Source organism: Zonotrichia albicollis, chromosome 13, assembly GCF_047830755.1.
Source record: "Zonotrichia albicollis isolate bZonAlb1 chromosome 13, bZonAlb1.hap1, whole genome shotgun sequence".
Lineage (NCBI taxonomy): Eukaryota > Metazoa > Chordata > Aves > Passeriformes > Passerellidae > Zonotrichia > Zonotrichia albicollis.
In genome coordinates, this window is record NC_133831.1 from 343,313 (window position 1) to 363,017 (window position 19,705).

The 19,705-nt window shown below is 46.4% G+C and overlaps 2 protein-coding genes and 1 long non-coding RNA gene across 6 annotated transcripts in view; 2 read left to right on the forward strand and 1 right to left on the reverse strand.

Moving 5' to 3' along the window:
* Nucleotides 1-1,670: 1,670 nt before the first annotated feature.
* Nucleotides 1,671-2,830, forward strand: LOC141730722 (uncharacterized). The gene is made up of 2 exons (XR_012582364.1): nucleotides 1,671-1,919; nucleotides 2,541-2,830. It is a non-coding gene; the product is annotated as an uncharacterized LOC141730722 (long non-coding RNA).
* Nucleotides 2,831-5,097: 2,267 nt separating this feature from the next.
* On the forward strand, nucleotides 5,098-9,357 carry MARVELD3 (MARVEL domain containing 3). Of its 3 annotated transcripts, none has more exons than XM_074550636.1 (4): nucleotides 5,098-5,448; nucleotides 5,714-5,811; nucleotides 5,925-6,196; nucleotides 7,734-9,357. In XM_074550636.1, the coding sequence occupies exons 1-4, from the start codon at nucleotides 5,390-5,392 to the stop codon at nucleotides 7,821-7,823; spliced, it is 519 nt and encodes a 172-aa protein (XP_074406737.1). In that variant the 5' UTR covers nucleotides 5,098-5,389; the 3' UTR covers nucleotides 7,824-9,357. The 3 variants fall into 3 exon arrangements, with proteins under 3 accessions (XP_074406737.1, XP_074406739.1, XP_074406736.1); XM_074550638.1 differs by having other exon boundaries at nucleotides 5,100-5,448; nucleotides 6,963-9,357; XM_074550635.1 differs by having other exon boundaries at nucleotides 5,100-5,448; nucleotides 5,925-9,357.
* Nucleotides 8,001-19,705, reverse strand: part of PHLPP2 (PH domain and leucine rich repeat protein phosphatase 2) — a 28,949-nt gene continuing 17,244 nt past the window's right edge. For both annotated transcript variants that reach the window (XM_074550620.1, XM_074550621.1), the window contains exons 12-19: nucleotides 19,164-19,319; nucleotides 18,309-18,509; nucleotides 17,643-17,805; nucleotides 16,247-16,377; nucleotides 15,752-15,862; nucleotides 15,106-15,294; nucleotides 14,746-14,977; nucleotides 8,001-13,418 (exon numbers count right to left, since the gene is read on the reverse strand). In XM_074550620.1, coding sequence (XP_074406721.1) covers nucleotides 12,279-13,418; nucleotides 14,746-14,977; nucleotides 15,106-15,294; nucleotides 15,752-15,862; nucleotides 16,247-16,377; nucleotides 17,643-17,805; nucleotides 18,309-18,509; nucleotides 19,164-19,319 — 2,323 coding nt within the window. In that variant the 3' untranslated portion in view covers nucleotides 8,001-12,278. The remainder of the gene's footprint in view (nucleotides 13,419-14,745; nucleotides 14,978-15,105; nucleotides 15,295-15,751; nucleotides 15,863-16,246; nucleotides 16,378-17,642; nucleotides 17,806-18,308; nucleotides 18,510-19,163; nucleotides 19,320-19,705) is intronic.

Sequence of the window (19,705 nt, forward strand, 5' to 3'; positions counted from 1 at the left end):
ATTCAACCCATGCTCACTACACAACCATCAGCAAGGCTGCGGCTCCCCAGGTGACATGAGTAGCCCCTTCCCTCAGTGCTGTAGCTGGGCTGGCCCTGCTGGGGAGCCATGACCTGCTGTTGATCACAGTATTGCAATGGGCACTTCTGAGGCCACAATGGGGGCCAAGGATTCAGGGCTGGAGACAGGTTGGAAGGCGGTGGAGTGTGCTCAGCAGGTCTAGCCAGGACCCTTAGCCCCAGACTGGAGGGCAGACTTCTCATTGCAACAAGCCCCAAGGCCTTTGGATAAGGAATAGTACCTTTCAAAACCCTTTCACAGAGCAACATCTTGTATTGAAGCTGTTTGGACTGTCTTCTGCTGAGGGCTGCACAATTTCTTTCTTCTTTTGAATGAAACCTGACATGAGTAACCTTTGGAAGTTTATGCAGGTCCTCTCCAAGCACCTATGGGTTATTTTCTCACTTCCCCTCAGCTAGCCCCATCTCTTGCCATGCTGCAGCCCTGGCAGGGTTAAACACGGCACTGGGAGGCCTCAAGGACGATGCTGGATGTTCTGCCTAGCAACAATCCCCAAAGTGACGCAACTGGAGCCCTACCCGTCATACTGCACACAGCAGTGGGGTTCAGGGAAGGCCACGGTGGAAGTCTGTTGCCAAGGTGGGGAAAAATGTGGCTCTGGAGACATAGGAGGCTCAGTTACATAATGTTGAGAACATGGTGAGAAGCAGGGTGGGGACAGAAGTGTACAACTGCATCTGTGGGTTTCTCCTGCTATTACAATGCCCTTCTCCTCTCACTGAATGTCTCCAGTCCTCCTCCAGACACTTTCACATGGGGTATGCAACCCCTATCCTCCCACCCCTTGTTGTGCAGTGTTTCACAGGACAAATGCATGAACACACAACTCAGCAATTAGTGTTCTAGAAATATGGACAAGCCATCCTTCTGTGGTGCGGTGAAAGAGGCAGCCATACCCTGCAGGATGCATTTCTGCCAGCAAGGCTGCCATCTCTCTTCACTGTCAGGCCCCTATGCTCCCCACCAACATCCCACCCCACTCACTTGCCTCCACCCTCTGTAGTTTGCTTCTCTGTCCCAGCAGGTCAACATCACAGGTATCTTGTACATACCTCTTCAGCTCCCTCTTTCTTGTGTAGCTTGAGCTTTTATCTCTTCCCACTGGAAGGAGAAACTAGTGACAACTTCAGCATTTTTTTATGGTACTGTCTTTCTCTGGTACCAAGGCTCCCAGAGTCCCATTTCTGTGAGCAGAGGTGATGCCAGTAAAACCAAGCAATTCGGCTTCCAGACTGAGCTGCAGGCCCAAAGTGGGACTGACAAACAGCTGCTTGAGGAGAGCACAGGCTCAAGCATTGCTGCACTGACAAACCTGTCTCTGTCAGACTGCAGGCAGGTCATACACAAGGACGGTTTTGCCAATTCAGGGTGCACTGGGAGGTGCAGGGACAGACACCCAACTAGTACTCTGCATAAAAATCCACCAGGGTCGGTACCAAATCACTTCACTTGTTCCCCCTCCCCCCCAAAAATTTTTTTTGCTTTAATTTCCAGCAATATATGTCTACTCCTTTCAGCAGACTGCAGGCTCTGACCACTGTGGTGCTGGGAGTGTACAGAGTCCAGCAGGTACAGGAGCCTTTGCTTGCTCAGCCTGGGCACTGGGTCCATAGCCAGCACATTGACAGACAGAGTGCACTCCAGGTTTGTGGGGAGTTGGAAGCACCAGTGAGCTACAGACCCAACAGCCACGATGAAAGACTTGCTATTCCTGTTACAGATGCTGAGAAGAATGTTCCACAAAGTGTGAGTGTTGCTGGTTCCTGAGTACAGGCACAGTGAAAGAAAACATCTTGTCCAGACTTGTGTCTGTTTACATCCGGGTAAATATTATCCAGGTAAGTGAATATTCTGTGTTTGACTTATAACTTCAGAGACTTGAGCTGCTGCATGATATGTCATAGCAGCTGTCCTCCACTGGCCTTGCAGCCACTGGGACAGTGACCAGCTAACGGGGGTGGTGCGGAAAGAGGCACAGTGGCTTTGTGGGGTGAGACGACACTGTGCGCTTACAGTGGCTGGTGTGGGCAGAACCGGCACTTCCTTCTCAAAGAACACAGGCAGGCTAGCCTTCTCATGACTGAATTACAGTCCCAGTGATGGAAACCTACCATCTTCTGACTAATCCACTCCTGCACTAACTGTTCATCTCCTTGTAAAATGGTGGAGTTGGAGTGTGTGTGAGAAACATTGAGGGTGCCTAAAATAAATCCCTTTTGCTTCAAGCTAAGCTCTCTGTTTTCTGACCACACCAACAGCAAACAGAGTGAACAAAATATTTCCCTGCTCTTGCCAAGAGATTTTTACAAGTTTGCAAGTTGTCTAGACACCTCTCTATTAACAAGCTTGCAAGCTGTTAACAGATGCTTGTCTTTTGAAATGAGATGTCTGTGATCAATCTTTTTCTCACAGGTTGTATTTCTAAATATTTCTTTTGCTTTCTTCTGAATCCCCTCCAGCTGATCCACTCGCCTCTGGAAAACAGTGTGCAAGACTGGGGCCAAGCCAGTCTGAAGTGGGGGCAGAAGAATTTCTTCACACGTCCTACATGTGACATTCCTGTTCATACACCCTAGAAATGTTAGTTTTTTCGCAACAGGATGACATTGTGGACTTGAGTTCAGTTTGTCATTCACAGTAACCTCCAGTTCTTTTCTACAGTACCTCTCTATCGTCACCATGCTGCACTCATTGTCCCTGTGATTATTTATTTATGTGGGACAGTCAATAAATCTGGTTGTGGTGTTCAGCAGTGATTGTGCTGCAGCTCCCAGCTGCCTCAAACTGGAGACATATGAGGCAGTTCATTACTTGCTCCTACCACTTTACCCTCCAAGTTCCCAGGGAGGGCACTGAACCAGGTCAGAGCTCTTGGTCCATGGCAAGCCAAACCACATCATTCCTCCCCTTAGCACAGCAATGACACCAGAAGTAGCCAGAAACAAAGAAGCCAAAAATAATAATAATAAAAAATTACAAAGAGAAGCCTAAACAGTGGAGAAGATTAATACTGGTATCCTCAACTTCCTATTGCCCTGTTCTGCTGACTGGTATTTGTTGCAGTGAAAACAGGAACCCAGAAGACAATGCTGACTGAGTTCAGCTACAGTACTTTGATCAGGAGTGAAGTGACACAAAGTATTTTTAAGATTTCTCATTATAGCAACAGAAATTAAAAAAGATTGACTCACTTCTGTGGTATCTTGAAGCTCATACTTCACTTTTTAGCAGCAAACACTCTAGTAAAACACTGAACACATCTCCAACAGAGCAATACTTCCTGCCTCTGTCTTTGAACAAGTAAATCACAGACAAATCCAAAGAAAGCTTTATCTCAGTTTAATGGATGACCAGCAGCAACACTCTGCATAAGAAACACTTATTCCATCCCTTCTTGTGACTCGTGATTATTCAGCTTAGTTCTTTATGTCCCTTTCAGTCAAAAGCTCTACTAAAAAAAATGGCACTGTGCATGACCCTGAAAGTTCACAAAGGGTTGCTAAAATTTTTAAACCCATCCAGCAAGGAGGCCTGCTTTCTGGCACGTCAACATGAGTGATGCAACATATGCTGATGAAAGGTTGTGTGCAATAGCCTCACAGCTGAGCACCTGCACTATCTCCAGACTGCTCATCCTAAACTCCCTATGGATTCTCAATTTTCTAACTTTGCACACAATTTCTGTCCCCTCTGTATGACCTGGGCTTTGAAACAATGGTTCTTTTGTTTTCCTTCTCTCTTACTTCAACCTAAGTAAATTCTAAGATGCATTTTCAGATCTCCAGAACTTTGTGAAATCAGGTGAAGTGTTGAGGAGAGTGTTTTCCCACAGTGCTGAGGTGCAGTTTTTTGGCTTTTCACCATATAAGTCTATAGAGTTATTGCTGTTGCTCCTGTAGAGACAGAAGGGTGAAACAGTCTATTGCCACCAGCCTTGCAGATGGAGGAAATGTATTTCTGCATTTAAGAGACAAATTTGGAATGTGTGCCTCTCATGGCACATATTCAGGTACTGCGTCTGAGACCTTACAGTGTAACTGTTTTCCCAAAAATGTGTTTTCCTAAATGTAATTAAAGTATATCTTTGCAATTCTTTTGCTGTAAAAGCAAAGAGCTTTTACAGACAGTGTTTGGTCAAACTCTTGAATAAAAGCATTTGCCTGAATGTGGAGTTTTCTGTATTTTCAAATTGTCCTGCTGTCCTTACTCTTCTCCCTTTCCTGAATCAGCTCTGCCCTTACCAGTCCTGAGAAATGCTGACACTTGTATGGGTGAGATCCTGACTTGCCTTTGCTCCAATAACCAATAACCAATAACCAATAATTCATCACCTCCTCTGCTGGAAGGTGATGGTTGCTGTGCTAAGGGGTCTCCTCCCTCCAGGATGGGAGGACAGATGGAGAGCAGTAGGACATTATCGTCAGTAAAAAGATCCCATCATATAGTCTGAAGTGGCCTCCGGCAAAAAGACACAAAACGGGTCTACTTCATTCTGTATGGCTAAATATAAAATAACATATCTAAAGAAAATTACCTGATCATGGTCTGCCAAGGGCTGAACTGGAACCTCACAGCTGCACTGCAGGACAGCTCCCACGGTGTTAGTGACTGTATCTGGAGACACAGGTTCTGTGGTGGGGTAGCTGGAGAAGCAACAAAATGCTGTGCATTGCCAGGACAAGACAGACAGTTGTTCTGCTGATGTAAACTGCCAGTGCACTTGTGTCTTGAGTGCTGCATAGAGGTGCAATCACTGCTTCACAGGATGGGTTTAGGGGAGCCAGGGCAGGCCCAGAGAAGCTGGGAGTGGGTTTGCATAAGAAAGAGAGGCACGGATGAAGTTTACAGAGGCACGAGGTGGCAGAAAAACTGAATTAAGAACACTCACCAAAACTCACAGCACAGGAAAAGGCAGAACTTGTACAATTGTGAAAATTTAGTTAGATAAATTTAGTCAGTTTCCAGTGGATTCTAACAAGCATGTTCTGTGGTAGGTGAGAAACCTCGAGACGTTATCGCCACAAGGGGCTGCGGGGACCGTGTCCGTGGAAGCGAAGGGGAGCGGGCACACATCCCAGCAGCTGGTGAACCGTGCGCAGGTGCCGGAAAACCGCGCACCTGCGCCGAGGAGCTGAGCACCTTCAGACGGGGCAGGGCCTAGCCCGGTCGGAGCTTCCACTACTTTAGAGAAGTGGCGGCGGGGCGGAGGCGAGCGGACGAGACGGAGTTCACCGCGCCGGCGGTACCCCGGAGCGGCCCGGCCCGGCCCCCCGGCCCCAGCGCCGGCGGAGCGGGGCCGCGCCGGGCCATGGCGGAGCAGGGCTGCCCCCGTGCTGCGCGGGGGGAACGTGCCGGGGCGGGCAGGCGGTGAGGGCAGTGGGCGTGAGGGCAGCGGGCGCCGAGGGCAGCGGGCGCTGAGGGGAGCGGGCGGTGAGGGCAGTGGGCGGTGAGGGCAGCGGGCGCCGAGGGCAGCGGGCGGTGAGGGCAGCGGGCGGTGAGGGCAGCGGGCGTGAGGGCAGCGGGCGCTGAGGGCGCCAGGGCTCCGGGTCGCCGCCGGGCCTGAGCGGACCGGGCTGGCGGCGGCGAGGGGCCTGGACGGGTCACTGCCATCCCTGCCATCATCTCTCCTTAGCGCCGTGGCCGCACCAGAGGCAGAGGGGCCGCGAGGAAGCCGCACCGTGCCGGGGTCGCTGGAGCGCCGCCACTGCCTGTACCTGCACACGGGCCGGGGTGAGCGCGGCCGGCGGGAGCCGCTCCCTCTGTCCTGCGGAGCGCAGCGGCTGGCCCGGCTCCCTCCCGGGCGCTCCTCTGCGGCCGCAGACTCACCTCGGCCTCCCCTCCAGCCTGCTGCCAGATGGTGGAGGTTCTGCTCGCCGTCCTGATCCTGGTCTGCAGCTCCGTGTCCTGTGGCTCGGCGGGAGGATACACCGGCCTCCCCGCCCTGGGGGGCATCTACTACTACCAGTACGGCGGGGCCTACAGCGGCTTCGGCGGAGCGGAGGGGGAGCGAGCCCAGCAGCTTGACCAACGTTTCTACCTACTGAAGCTGCCCATTGCAAGGGCAGCGATGGTCGTGGGAGGGTGTCTCCTGGTCTTCCCTTGTGTTCTGATTTTGGTTAGTGTTCTGCAGGTCCCGTGGCACTTCCCAGCATGGCTGCTGATTGAATGCACCTTGTACATAGTGATTGCAGTTAGCACTGTGCCTGCTCTGTACTATTTCCTCCATTCTCTGCTGAGCGTTTATAATTCATCAGTGTGCAAAGAGAGAGAGCAGCTTTATCAGAGCAAAGGCTATCAGGGCTTCTGGTGCAGCCTGCATGGGGCAGAGATTGCTGCTGGCCTATTGGGCTGCATGGCTGCCATGGCATACCTGCTCAGTGCAGGCCTAGCTGTCAGAGATTACAGGACAGTTCATGAACAGAAACAGAAGCCACTGCAATTATAAGAACTTTCAAATGATTCTTCCACTCCAGTAATAGTCTTGATTTTTGCCAGTCTTACTGAGATGAAGCAGTATGCTTTCCTTTCTTCTGGACAGCACAGCCTTAATGCTACAGAACACTCACCAAGCTAGCATAGCTCTAAATATGGTAGAGTCAGGTTACCCGTAACTTGAATTTGCATTATTGAGTTATTAGTGGCTCAAAGCTGATGCAATGGATTGTCCCGGCCTCATAGGCAGCCCTTCCATCCCACTCTCAGGTGCCCTCTTCTCCAGTGAGGCCTTGCCACAAGTACTGCCACTACATGCTTTTGCCAATGAACAGCTTTTTGTAGCTGAAACTGTCTACAAAAGGCATGTGACTCTGCTGAGAAAAGAGCTCTTAAGAACAAGTGACTGAGGCCCATGGTTGTAACAATTAATTATTGCTTCCTTGTAGGTCTCTTGGAATTAACAGACCACTGTGAACATGACATTTACAAAGCCATGAAAATATCCTGAAAAAACCTCTCAAACTCAGTCAAACTTGTGATAAAATGCCTTTTCAAACTCCTGGAGAGGGTGCATTTATGTATGAAATGGTCTTTTTATATGACTTGTATACAAGAGTTTTGCTTAAAAAGATGTCCTGGATTGGGATAATCAGACAAAAGCTTTATGAGACCAAATGGGTGATTGAATATAGAAGTATATTATTTTCAAAATACATTTTCAGTGTACAAGTTGGAGAAATGAGACGCTGCTCCTAATTTTTTTTTTAGAAAAACTTATAGGAAATTTAACTGGGAAAAGTAGCACTAGAATCACCAACTCATGTCTTAAAATAAAATGCCACTTCAGAGCAGTGTCCACTGTGTGCATTGTTCATATGAGGATGGAACCGCTGTAGTTTCACAGATGAGTTCTGCCCATATTAAAAAAAACTAAACATACTAGAAACATGCTTTGCCTTGTATGTAGCTCTTCTTTCACTGGCACCAGTGACCAAATCCTCACAATTACCAAAACCATGGAACACTATTGAACTAGAGACACTAAAGTAAAACAGATGCTAAGTAGGAACACACTAGCTGCTTTGGGGTTTGTTTGATTTAGTTTGGTTTTAGTTCAGGGTTTTTTTGCTTTTTAACATCAAGGGTCTCAGCACAGGGATTTACGTGGACAGTCCATTGTTGTCCTGTTAACATTTCTGTATTTCCTCTTGTTGCAGCTACTTCTAGAGCTGTACAGTGCTATTGAGAGCAAGTTCACAGGGCAGCATTCCTCTAGCAGGAAACAAAGCTGCCTTAATAATTGGTAAGCCTAATTCTACCCTCACAGTGTTCTGAAAGAAGTTTTTGTATGGAAGGCTGATGAGTGAAATAGCACACAGAGCTCAGTGAATAACCTACACCACAGCTGCTGCTAGACACAGCTACCTTTGACTGGGATATTGCAGAGATTTTTTCCAGCACAGTAACAGAATCAGAATAAGCTGTTAGATGAAAGTAAAAATCTTTATTGCTAAGTCAGCTGAAAATTCAATGCAAAAATACTCTTCCTCCCTGTACCTCTCTATACATCTCAATGGACTAGTGTTTTCCAACAATCTTATGTTATTTGCCTTTCCAAAGCAATACACAGGCCACAGTGCTGAGGGCACATTCATTAGACAACCTACTCCCACACACAATAAAAACAGGGATCCTTATAGGTGCATGCTAGAGTGGGATACAGAAAATACTCTCCTTTTTAAAAACAAAAAAAAAAAACATGAAAAAGGATTATTTAGTAAACAGTTGGTACACTGCAATATTTAACATGCGCCAGATCATATGAATCATTTAAAAAAGGTAACATTTTAAACTGTGAAAAAAGAGGAAAAGTACAGTTGAGTCTTTAGAGAGCAATAGAACACCAGACAATAATTGCACAAGACCAAAGAGGAGATCTGCCTGAAGAAAGGCCTTTGGCAAGTGAAACAAAAGCCACCAGCATCTATCTGGAAGGAGTGCAGAAACCCCACAGGTCCAAAGCCTTATGTGTGACTGAAGGTCCTGTGTACTACAGGAAAGATTTCACACTTCACAGCAGCTTGTCCCTGAGAGAGGGGAATACTTCCTTCTTCTTGGAACAGGATGTTATCCTCCCATCTAACTGAAGATTCCTGTCTGGTATGAACAGTCTGTGATGCTGCCTCCACTGGGGCCTGTTCCTTGCTCTAGGGGCAACTTGGGGGCTATCTCTTACCTTTAACACCTGAGCCCCCGTTACCCACCACTCAATATAACCTTTATGGGTTCCTTTTACAGAAACCTTTATGGACAGGACAGAGCAGTGCCTTTAGAGTACCCTTCTCAGCAAGTATGCTTATCAGCAGAGCCAGAATTACTGAAGAGATGGACCAGCAACGTCCTTGGCTGTGGCTGCATGCAGTGTGGGAGGGCTTGCATTGCTCAGCAGGGACAAAATAGCCTGAGGACCTCAAGGTGAGAATCCCTCTCTAACAGCAAGTCTGCAAATGAGTGGGACATTCACAGTGATGTGGTTATGTGATGATCACATAGTATCTCTGCAAACTCCAAAAACAAAAATCAGGGAAGGGACTGGAGAACAGAAAGATAACTGGGAAGACACTTTCTATACCCTGCTATGAGTCCTTCAGTAAACTCGCCCTTTCATACCTGTTCCACATACAGCAGTGCTCCTTGGGAGCTTGAAATCTAAGGTAGAGTTAATAAATAAAGTAGGGGTGACACACAGGGAGGAAGGAAAACAAAAGGTAGTGGAGGGAAGCACTCTGTTCTGAGAGTTGTGCTCACCAGACAGATGAAGATAAACCAGCCACTGTCTGACCAATGTCAGAAAAAAACCCTTTTCTTTGGATGACAGTGACCTTGAAGCATGTCTCAGCAGTAGGAATCTTGTGTTAGAAAATCCAAGACATTTGTGTGAAAAAAATTATGCCAGTGTGTTTGCTGACACCCAAAACTGGCCTAGGAAAAAGCCGTACTTTTTGTCATGAACAGGCACTATTTTTAATGCATGAAAAAAATTTTGGATGACTGGAGAAAAAGCATCACAATGCTGTGGCAGAAATGGAAAAGCTTAATCCTTGGAAGAAGCACATGGAAAATATGCAAAAGCTGCTTGAGGACACCAGCACTTGTCTTAGTCAAATAGAGAAAGACTATTTGGAACAGGTAAAGTCAACTCAGCCTGTGCTGCCTGGAGTCCTTAATACCAGCTTCACAGAAATCTGTGGATTCTGCCTGGAATGTAAGAAAGATAACAAGCCATGTCTTCCATGACAGTTCACACCCATAGAAAATAGGAGCTGGCTGTAATTAAACTCCCTTTCTGCTTCAAAACCAGAGACAGCACTGAAGAAAAAGTTCAAGTAGGAATTCCTTCTGTTCCATTCTTCCACTACCTCTAAGAGGTGCAGTTCAGGAATCTGCGTGCTCTATTGCAGACAGATGTGTTTTCCTTATTCCTTCAACACTGAGCTAGGTAGAGCCATTCATTACTAACTCCTTGTGGCAATTCTGCATGCAATACTACTGATTCAGACTGGCAAGGACACACTGGACTTTCCATATCAGTGCAAGAAATGGAGAACTGATTTTCATTCATACATGCTGCTCAGCGTGCAGGGCTTTTCAGAGTCTTACTCAGAAATAAGGGTTTCTGCATCAGTCTCATACCGAATGGAGGCTGTTCTACAGCCCTTTCAGGTATCAGAAACTGTGAGGCTAGGCACAGATATTTGGTAAAATTATCACCAGTGACAATCAAAAGTTGCAGTTGAAAACATTTGGGATGAACTTCTTCTGCATACTTATATGATGATAACATGAAAGAGTTTTGGTGTTTAGCATCTGAATCTTTTCTGCTGCTTTTCCTCTGCCTAAAGGATTCAAATACTGTTGTTCCTGGGATTTTAAGAATTAGCTTCAACCTCCAGTTCCAAATGAAATAGGCATTTAAACAACCAAAATTGTGAGAGTTTAAACTTTGCAAAAATTTGGGTTCTTTCATGATTACACTGCAGCTAGCACAGAATATATCCTAAAATGTTCCTCCTCATGCATGATAGAAATACCTTTTCTTCCTAGTGATAAGAAATTCAAGGTGCTCTGAAATCTCAGTAAAACTCCATTAGATTTTGTGAAAAGATCTATATTGACAGAATTCCACAAATAGTCTGCACAGTATTTCCTTCTGAGCAAGGCCCAAATTTGATCCAAAAATAGACAACTCAAGCCTTACAAATCTCTTCAGAAGAAATGTTTAAGTTTTCTTCATAAATATATAATTAATGAAGAAAAGGCACTAGCCCACATCACAGTAAGGATTATTGCACCACCACTGACATGACAAGGACACCTGCTATCCAGCTCTGTCAGAAAGGAAGACAAATCTGCATGCTACAGAGGCAGTGCTCTCCACAACTCTTATACAAGATGACGACATGAGCAGCCAACTTACACCTTGTACCAAAAATCCTAACGGAAACACAAGGCCTCTGAGTGCAGACTAGCCAGTTCATCATTAGTGGGACTGTTTTAAACATCTTTTTCAGTGCTGATAAAAATGTTAATAAGATGAAAAGTTTAATTTTTGCTTTTGTGCTGAAGGCTAAGCAGGAACAAGTTTCACCTTGTTTGTGGCCAAATTGGGCACGTACCATGAAATGCTGGTTGCTGTGTATTTGGAATATGATTCCTGCTTCCAGAGGCAAGCAAAGACACTGCAACTGACAATGCACAGGTTTATGCTGATGGAAAACAGCACTGGATGCTTCTGCCAGTCTTAGAGCAGCACACCACTGTTTACAGCTTGGCTCTTCTGGCTGAGCACTGAGACAAGCACAAGCTCCTGGCTTTATCCCATGTCTTCTGTAGAGGAAGCCTCTGCTGTGAAGCATCCATGATGAAGGTGGCCAGGCTGCTGCTGAGGTGGGTCTGTGCTCTGCAGCTGGAACCACTAGATCTACATGTTGCCTTAATCAACCAGTCCTGAGCTGATCTTTCCTGTGCTCCATATAAAATGAATTGTTTGGCACCTGCTTATCACTCAGCTATGTATTTTCTCATCCTGCACAGAATGATCCCACCATAACCTTCACTCTCCCCTACACCAGTGCTCATCAGAACACTGGTACCCTGAGTCCTCCACTGTCCTAAGAACATCCATTGGGAAAAGTTCACAGCATACCTGCTGCAGAGTCCTTTCTCCCCTAACCCTAAATAATAAAGTGCTGGGCTGAAAGGGAAAAGAACAGTTTAAGTGCAATAAATAAAAGTGCTTGCAATTAATGTAGGAAACCATTCTCAGGTCAGCTTCATTGCAACTGTCTGTATTCTTTCAAGGAATAACAAAGTCAGATGCTGGGGGGGAGGGTGGGACACTGCATCAGAAATATTCACAGGACTCTAAACACTGAGCATTTCTCCCTCAGCAGCCTCCTCACCCCCCCCACACACAGCAGCCCCTTTCTGGCAGAGCTGGCAGAACCTCAGGGTTCAAGGACTTACCAGACAGTCCCTAACACAGAGCTCAGCTGCTGATCTGTGTGCTCACAGAACAGCAGAGATGCTACAGTGGTTGAGTGGGCAGCCCAGACGTTGGCCTTCCTGATTCTTCCTCAACTCCATTAAGGAAGCAGCAGGTGTCTGTACTCCTTGCAGATCCCAGCTCCCTCAGAGGGCATGACAGCCCTTATTAAACAGAGCTTTCTGGGACAGATAATGTGGGAATAGTACTCATAGGGTTACAAAGCTGTGTCAAACTCCTCTGGCAGGGATGCTGCATGTTCTTCTTTCAGCTCCTGATCTCCTCTATCCTCCTGGTGCTGCTTCATTTGTTCCTTCACTTCCTCTTCCAGATCATGTGGCACCACAAATTGATCTTCTGGCTCCATCTGGGATGGAGCAGCAAAATAGCCTGTCTTCTTCTTGGGTGCCTCTGTCGCTACTTCGATGAGGTTGAGGCTCTCCTCCAAGGGCACTATGGAGCCATTGGAAAGCTTCTTTCCATAAAGACAACATGTGGAAAGAGATTTTTGGAGTTCACACTTCTCCTTAACCCCTCTCTGCACAGTGTTGCTGTTTACACTGTTCTGCCTGCGAATGATGAGTACAAGCCCAGAGTCATCCTCTGGCCCTGGAGTAGAAGAGCTGTACTCTGCAGCAGGATGTTCTAATTCCAGACCCTTTCCTTTACAGCAATGGATGTCCACCTCTACCTCCACTTTACTGCCATTTGTCATCACACCTTCCACAGGCTGCTCATCATCACTATCTAGACCATTGTCAGACTGGTTGCTAGAGAAGGTGGCACTGGAAGGTTGGCGCTGAAAGATGCTTGAGGGGGGCACAGGATGTAGGCTGCAACGTCGTTCTTGTCGTGGTAGCAAGCTGCCATCAAGACCAACAGCACTGTGTTCATCTGATGCAGTAGAGCCCACCTCACTGCTAACCTCAGAAGCAGACAGTTCACTGCTGAACTCTGAAGCAATTCCACTGCTACATGAAGGTGTTGCTGGTTTGGTGGTGGTAGAACTAAATCCCCCAGGGCCTGTCAGAGTGAGGCCGTGCATCTCACACGTGCAGTTGTCCTCACTGATGTTCAGACATACCACCATTGCACCAACATTGTCTTGGCAACCATAGCTTTGTGCTAAAGTGCAGAGTTTCTTTGCAGCAGCTAGTGGGTCGTGTAGGTGCCGCACAGCTGAGACAGCTTCTGCATAAGAAAGGTGTTCCCAGAGAGCTTTGTTCCCTAGAAGTAGCAACTCATCTTGTACAGTCAGTGGAATGGAATAGACATGTGGTTTGGGCAGGATCCAAGGATGCAGGTACGTGCAGCCCAGCATCCGAGTACAGCAAGTCACACCATTGACTTTATTGTCCTGCAGACAAGAGAAATAAGGCAGTGGCATTGGATGTGCTATTAGGATCACTTAGAAAGCAAACTTTCCCCTGCTCATATGCTGGTTTGGAGCCTCGAGAAATGCCAGTTACACAGCTGCAGCACTGGAGAAAGGGATCTAGGTGCAGGTAGTACAGCACAAATATTCACTGATGACCAGGTACAATAACCACCATCATCCCCGCTGGCAATAACACACTTTTATCCCACAAGACTTTTTGTTGCACTCTGAAGAATTGTAGCAGACAATTCTGAAATGTGCAGCTAATCTACCTGCAGTACACTGATCAGAGAGTCTCACTGATTAGTCTTATGTGAAACTTATTTTTTTTAGTACAAGACAGTGACTTTCAACTTTCTCAGTGCAAGACAGGTTACCCAGACATTAAACTATTTCTGTGTATTATCTGAAGTATTTCCCTCTTTATTAATGTATAACTGCATTGTGAAGTGTGGACACTACAACCCGAAGATAAAAAGAACAGGTAGGTATCTCAAACTGTTTGTGTAATCAGGATGTATTATGCCCTTCTGCTAGATGGTCTCCTGGCCAGCCTGGCAGTGGTCTCCCATAAAGAGAAGTGCCCACAACCTTCAGTCCCTTTTCAAGTCAGCGTTTTGAGTTTAATTTCAGTGTTCTTAATTTCTGTATCCTCTGGGTGTCAGCACTGCTGCTGCCGCCAAGTATTAAAATCCAGCAGATGAGACGCACAGGGAAGTCTCTTATACAATAATTTCACATTTCTTTTTCAGAAGCCATTAATGAGCCAGTTTTTAAACTATTTAACGTGCTACATTAATCCCATAGTTATTTTCAGTCAGTAGCCAGAGTGCTACACCTAGAAGAGCTGTAACACAGTTACCCATTATGCTCACGAAAAATACTGCTATCTAGCAATTTGATACTTTTAAAAGGACCCACTGAGCACACAGCTACAGTGATCGGCACTAGTTTCTCAAGATCTTTACAGACCTATTTTTCCCACTCTTTGGAACTTCCCTGTTATTTCCAAGTGTTTAGAAAGTTAACCTTTACAGATTTTCTAGAAATAATTTTAATACTTTTGTGTACTACAAGTCATCCTGTGCCCATAGTTCTTAGGCCAAAGAGTTTTAGGAATTTGCAAATTCCTAAAATTTAGCAATTTTTGACAGTGAATCAGCAAATGAAGCAGAGCAGGAAGCACTAGATCAGAACCTTCATGTCACCCTCTCCCCTATAATGTTATGCAGACAGCCGAGCTCATGTATTTGTGCCCAGCTTTTATGTGAGTGTGGAAGCTGAAGTGAAAAGGGTCCAAACCAACCTCTGTTATAATGGCTTTTTGTTCCTTGACTCTCCTGGCTTCTTCTGAACATTGTTCAAGACTGAAGACTTTGGAGAGAGGCAGTGCTTTTCCGCTTCGGCACAGAACGGCTTGGCACGTCCCCACATTGGCCACCGTCAGAGAAAAGTTGCTGGCTGGATCAGCGACCTCATTACGAATGTAGCAAAGGACAGCAGAGGAACCCAGCTTCTGCCCAGCCATGCCCAGCTTCCTGTTGGAGGAGAAGGTGTAGGAGGCTCCAGACTCTACTGGCAGGCATTCTGGAGGGCTGCCTCACCCCACTTAACATTGATATACCTTATGCAAGTCCCACCAGGACCAGCCTGCTCACTGTCCTACCTGTGGGAGACCAAGAAGGTGTTGGACATGAACATGGTGTCAGACTGCTGTACCTCCTCCAGGAGCACATCAGCCATGGTGCACTGCAGCAAACGTGGCAGTTCTTCATTCTTGTCACCATCAAACATGCCATACACAGCCTCTACCCCCTCTGCAAAGCTCCCCAGTGCCAGGGATGATACACACAGCCTGTCAGAAAAGCATACAAGCTAAGTTAATATGTCTCAAAAAATTATCTTGTTCTCAAAACCACAGCCATCAGGCACCTTGCTGTGAGTGTCATTCTCACAGGGCAGCAAAGCCACTATCCCTACATTCACTAGCCTGGGAGATGTACAGCTGCATTTTATTATTGGAACTCCCAAATCCTCCTTGACTACATGCAGGAGAGGGCCACAGGCACAGCTGGCAAGAGAAAAAGCATCTTTGCTGCAGAGGGAAGGAGAGTCCAAGTGTACTGGGAAGTGTGAAAATTGAGGCAAAAGGTAGTGTGGAGACATGAGTTACCAAGACTTAGTAAGAGATTCAGAGAGAAAAAGGGAAGGATGAGCTCTTGGCAAAACAGGTCTGCTTTGGTGCTCAGCAGTGCACTCTGCCCCATATCCTCAGAAGACAGTGTCAGTGTTCAGCAGACCATAATACTCACTTATTTCTTTGGCCTGCCATCTCAGCTACTCCGTGACTCCAGAAGACAGAAGTGAGTGCCGAGTCTGCCGGGAGGGAGGGCTTAGCATCAATCTTCAGTGTGCTAATGTGACTACAGAGAGAACAGAAGTTATGCTTTTCTAGAACCTGCTGAACAGGCCTTCGGACCTTGTCCAGTCTAGTTTTAGACAGCAGTCTGTGGAAAGAACTGCATGAAGGAAAGGAGTTTAAGGTCTAGGTCTTCTGGAGATGCCTGGCTGCTTATGACAGAGACACCTGGGAAAACTTCATACCACCTGAAAAATTCCTTGCTCTGATGTTTCAGACCCAGACTTCTCCCTTCCCAAAGACAGTAAGTCTCAGCTGCCTCAGGCAGGGAATGTTATTCCACCATGCAGTGATAAAGTGCTTTTACTTTACTATCCCATTTCCTCTCCTGGCAAGAGTTACCCTTCCCTGTGCAGGTCACTACTGGATTGACATGTCAATGGCTCACCTGAAGATATCCAGTGTCTTGTGTTCTAACACCAGGTTTGTGTTTCCACTCAGATCCAGCTCTTGCAAGGCACCTGGCAGTGCCTCAGGGATTAGGATTTCAGTTAACTCATTGCAGCTCAAATCCACAAACTGCAGTAGCAACAAACAGCATGACAAAGAAAATACTGTGTTGTGTTGTGTCATCAGTTACTCCAGTGCTCCTTACAAACATCATACAACCCTGCTACTTATTGTATCTCATACACAGGTCATGGAAATGGATCTGACTTGTCAGAAGAAGAACGATTTATAAGCAACCTGTAATAGCCATGACTCCTAATACTGAAAGACTAGGTCACACCAAAGATAAAGGAAAGGCTCTATATGCAAACCTACCTACCTATTTAACACTGCCCACTGTCTCAAATGCAAGAAACCAGAAATGTCAGAGACAGGAGGTAAAGGTGAATGACATGATCTTTGATCAACTCAGAAAGGTGAGAGATCTAGAATGCATATTCTGTGGCCTTTTCTCGGGTTGATCAAGCAAAATCATTGAGCCACAGAATGTCTGTGCTGGAAGAGACCTTAGAGCTCATTTTTTCAACACATCTGCCATGGGCAGGGACACCTTCCACTACAAGAGGTTGCTCCAAGACCTGTCCAACCTGGCCTTGAAACTTCCAGGGATGGGGCAGCCACAGCTTCGCTGGGCAACCTGTGCCACAGCCTCCCCACCCTCATAGGGAAGAGTTTCTTCCTAATATCCAACCTAGACCTACTCTCTTTCACTTTAAAGCCATTTCCCCTTATGCTATCAATCCATGCCTTTGTTCAAAGTCCCTCTCAAGTTCTCTTTTAGTCACTTTAGGTAAAGCAAGGTTGCAATAAGGTTACTCCAGACCCTTTTCTTCTCCAAGCTGAACAACTCCAAACCACTCAGCCCACTGCCACAGCAGAGATGCTCCAGCCTTCTGATCATCTTCATGGACTCCTCTGGACCTACTCCAACAGGTCTAAGTCCTTCTTGACTGCCCTTGAAGTGCTGAGGACTCAAGAGCTGGGTGCAGCCCTCCAGGTGGGATCTCATCTGAGCAGGGCAGGGGGGCAGAATCCCCTCCTTACCCGCTGTCTGTACCACTGGGGATGAGCCCAGGATGTGTGGGGGGTTTCTGGGTGCCCGTCCATATGGCCAGGGCATGTCCAGCCTCTCACCCAGCAGCTTCCCCAGGCCCTTCTCAGCAGGGCTGCTCTCAGCCATTCATGCCCAGTCTGGATTGATACCGGGGCAGCCCTGACCCAGGTACAGCACCTCGCACTTGGCCTTGCTGGGACCTCCTGTTCTCTCCGAGCAGTTACTCATTCTATAGCCCAAACTTTACCCAGATATCTCTTTATCTTCTCTATACAAATACCTGAATACGGGGCAAATGCAGGATTTCTGGAAAAATGCTGATTTCATTAGAGTGTGCAATAAGTGTATGAAGCAGCTTGCAGTTTGCAACCGTTGTAGGAATTGTTTTCAGTTTGTTTCCACTCAGATTCAGTTCTTCCAAGTGCTCCAGCTTACTAAGTTTGCTGAAATGGAAACAAAAAAATACTGTATCTTACAGACATGAACTTGTCACTTTCTGAAGTTGCAGATGAGGTATCTATAGACACTGTCCTTGACGAGCTACTTTTCTGATTTACTGACAGGAGATCCAAAGTCCTAAGAGATGCTCTGTTAAGATGCAGGGTCCCCAAGCCTGGCTTGGATTTGTACAACAGACAGACTCTTCACCATCAGTGCTGAAGTTGCAAAGAAATATCACCCCATCCCCCCACACACGCAACACAACAAGTTCCATCCCTTGGTCCCCCTGGATGGCACCTTAACTAGAACAGGAAAACCTACAGCCAACACTACCCTGGGCCAATCCCCCTTAACATGCTTCTCCTCCCTTTGTATGTAGAAATGTCAGGTTTTTGTCTTCAAGCCACAGGGAAAGCATCTCACTCTGACTTTGACTCACGTCCAATCATGGGGAGGCGGCAGCTTCCTCCCAGCATTGTCTTGCCCAACAGCCTTACTGACTTACCTCGCAGGGAAAGTCTGCAGGTTGTTGTTTGCCAGATGCAGGATCCGTAGGTTAGGGTGTCCCACCAAGACAGGGATGCATTGATCTGTGAGGTTGTTATTAGTCAGGTATAGCAGCTGCAGCATGCTCAAACTCTCCTCCCCTGGACATGTGGAGGGCAAGGACTCCAGACTGTTGGCAGATGCATTCAGGTACCTGAGGCTAACCACAGCAAGCACAAGAATCAGATTTCACATCAACCAAACCACTCCATTAACAAGGAAAAGGAGCTGTACAAATGCCAGTGTAGACAGCAGTATGAGACAGGAAGCCAGACAATACTGTAACATCCCTAGTCACATTAAGATTTGTGAGTCTACGAATGACTTACTAGCTATATGCACTGTGGATGCATTTTTACAGTAAACAGTGAGTACTGAAAAGCCCATGGGTAATACTGGTGGAAGCAGACAACATAAAACTTTACTTAAAGAAGGGCTTCTTTAAAGAAGGGGTAACTCCTGTGTGAATACAGTTAGGAGAGACTGTTCATTTGTAAAGGGTCTCTCTTGTTGCTCTCAAATGACCTGAATCTGACTGGTTTCTTTTCTTTGCACTTGAACTTACGACTACTTTTAAAGACAAAGTTCTTCTGGCAGCTTCTGTTTTCCTGTAATTATACAGTAACATGGACTGATTCCTTCAGATCAGCTTGATGGCTTCCCTTATGGCACCTGAATAACCGCCTCATCAAGGGCATACCTCATAATCTCTTATGCAAATGGCACCTTGCAAGGACAGTCACACAGGTGCCACTTTCAGCCCATACACTCCAAAGGATAATGCGGACAAAAGATGTTTGATACTGACACTCACTTCAGAGCTTTGACAAAGAGTGTCTCTGGGAGTTTAGTCAATAGATTGTGCTGAAGGTCCAGCACCTCCAGTGGAATGTGTTCTTGAAGAGGTGGAAGGCTCTGCAGATGATTGTGCCCCACCATCAACTTCCGAAGACTTAAGCTTCTGAGGATCCTAGAAAGACACAGCGTTTTCTATTTAACTTGGTTCATTCCTCTTGACATCCACAGAGTGGGAAAGGTAGTATTTAATCCACTTAATTTGCTTGTACAACAGGGAAAAATTAAAATACACTGATCCATAAAATGTAAACAGTTATAAAGCAGAACAACACACAGGGTAAGATGACTCAAGTCTCTCTGATTGCTTGGATGCATATCTTCGTTTCCCTCTACACTACTACTCTTTGGTATCTTGTGATTTGAGTTGGTGTGCATGTGCCCAGCATTCTCTCAGGCAGACAAAGAAAGAAGTCACAAAGGAATGCTTTAAGTGCCTATTGTCACTTGTAGGTAGAAAGATATGCTTCCACAGTGCCAACATAAATTCAAAGCTTTAAC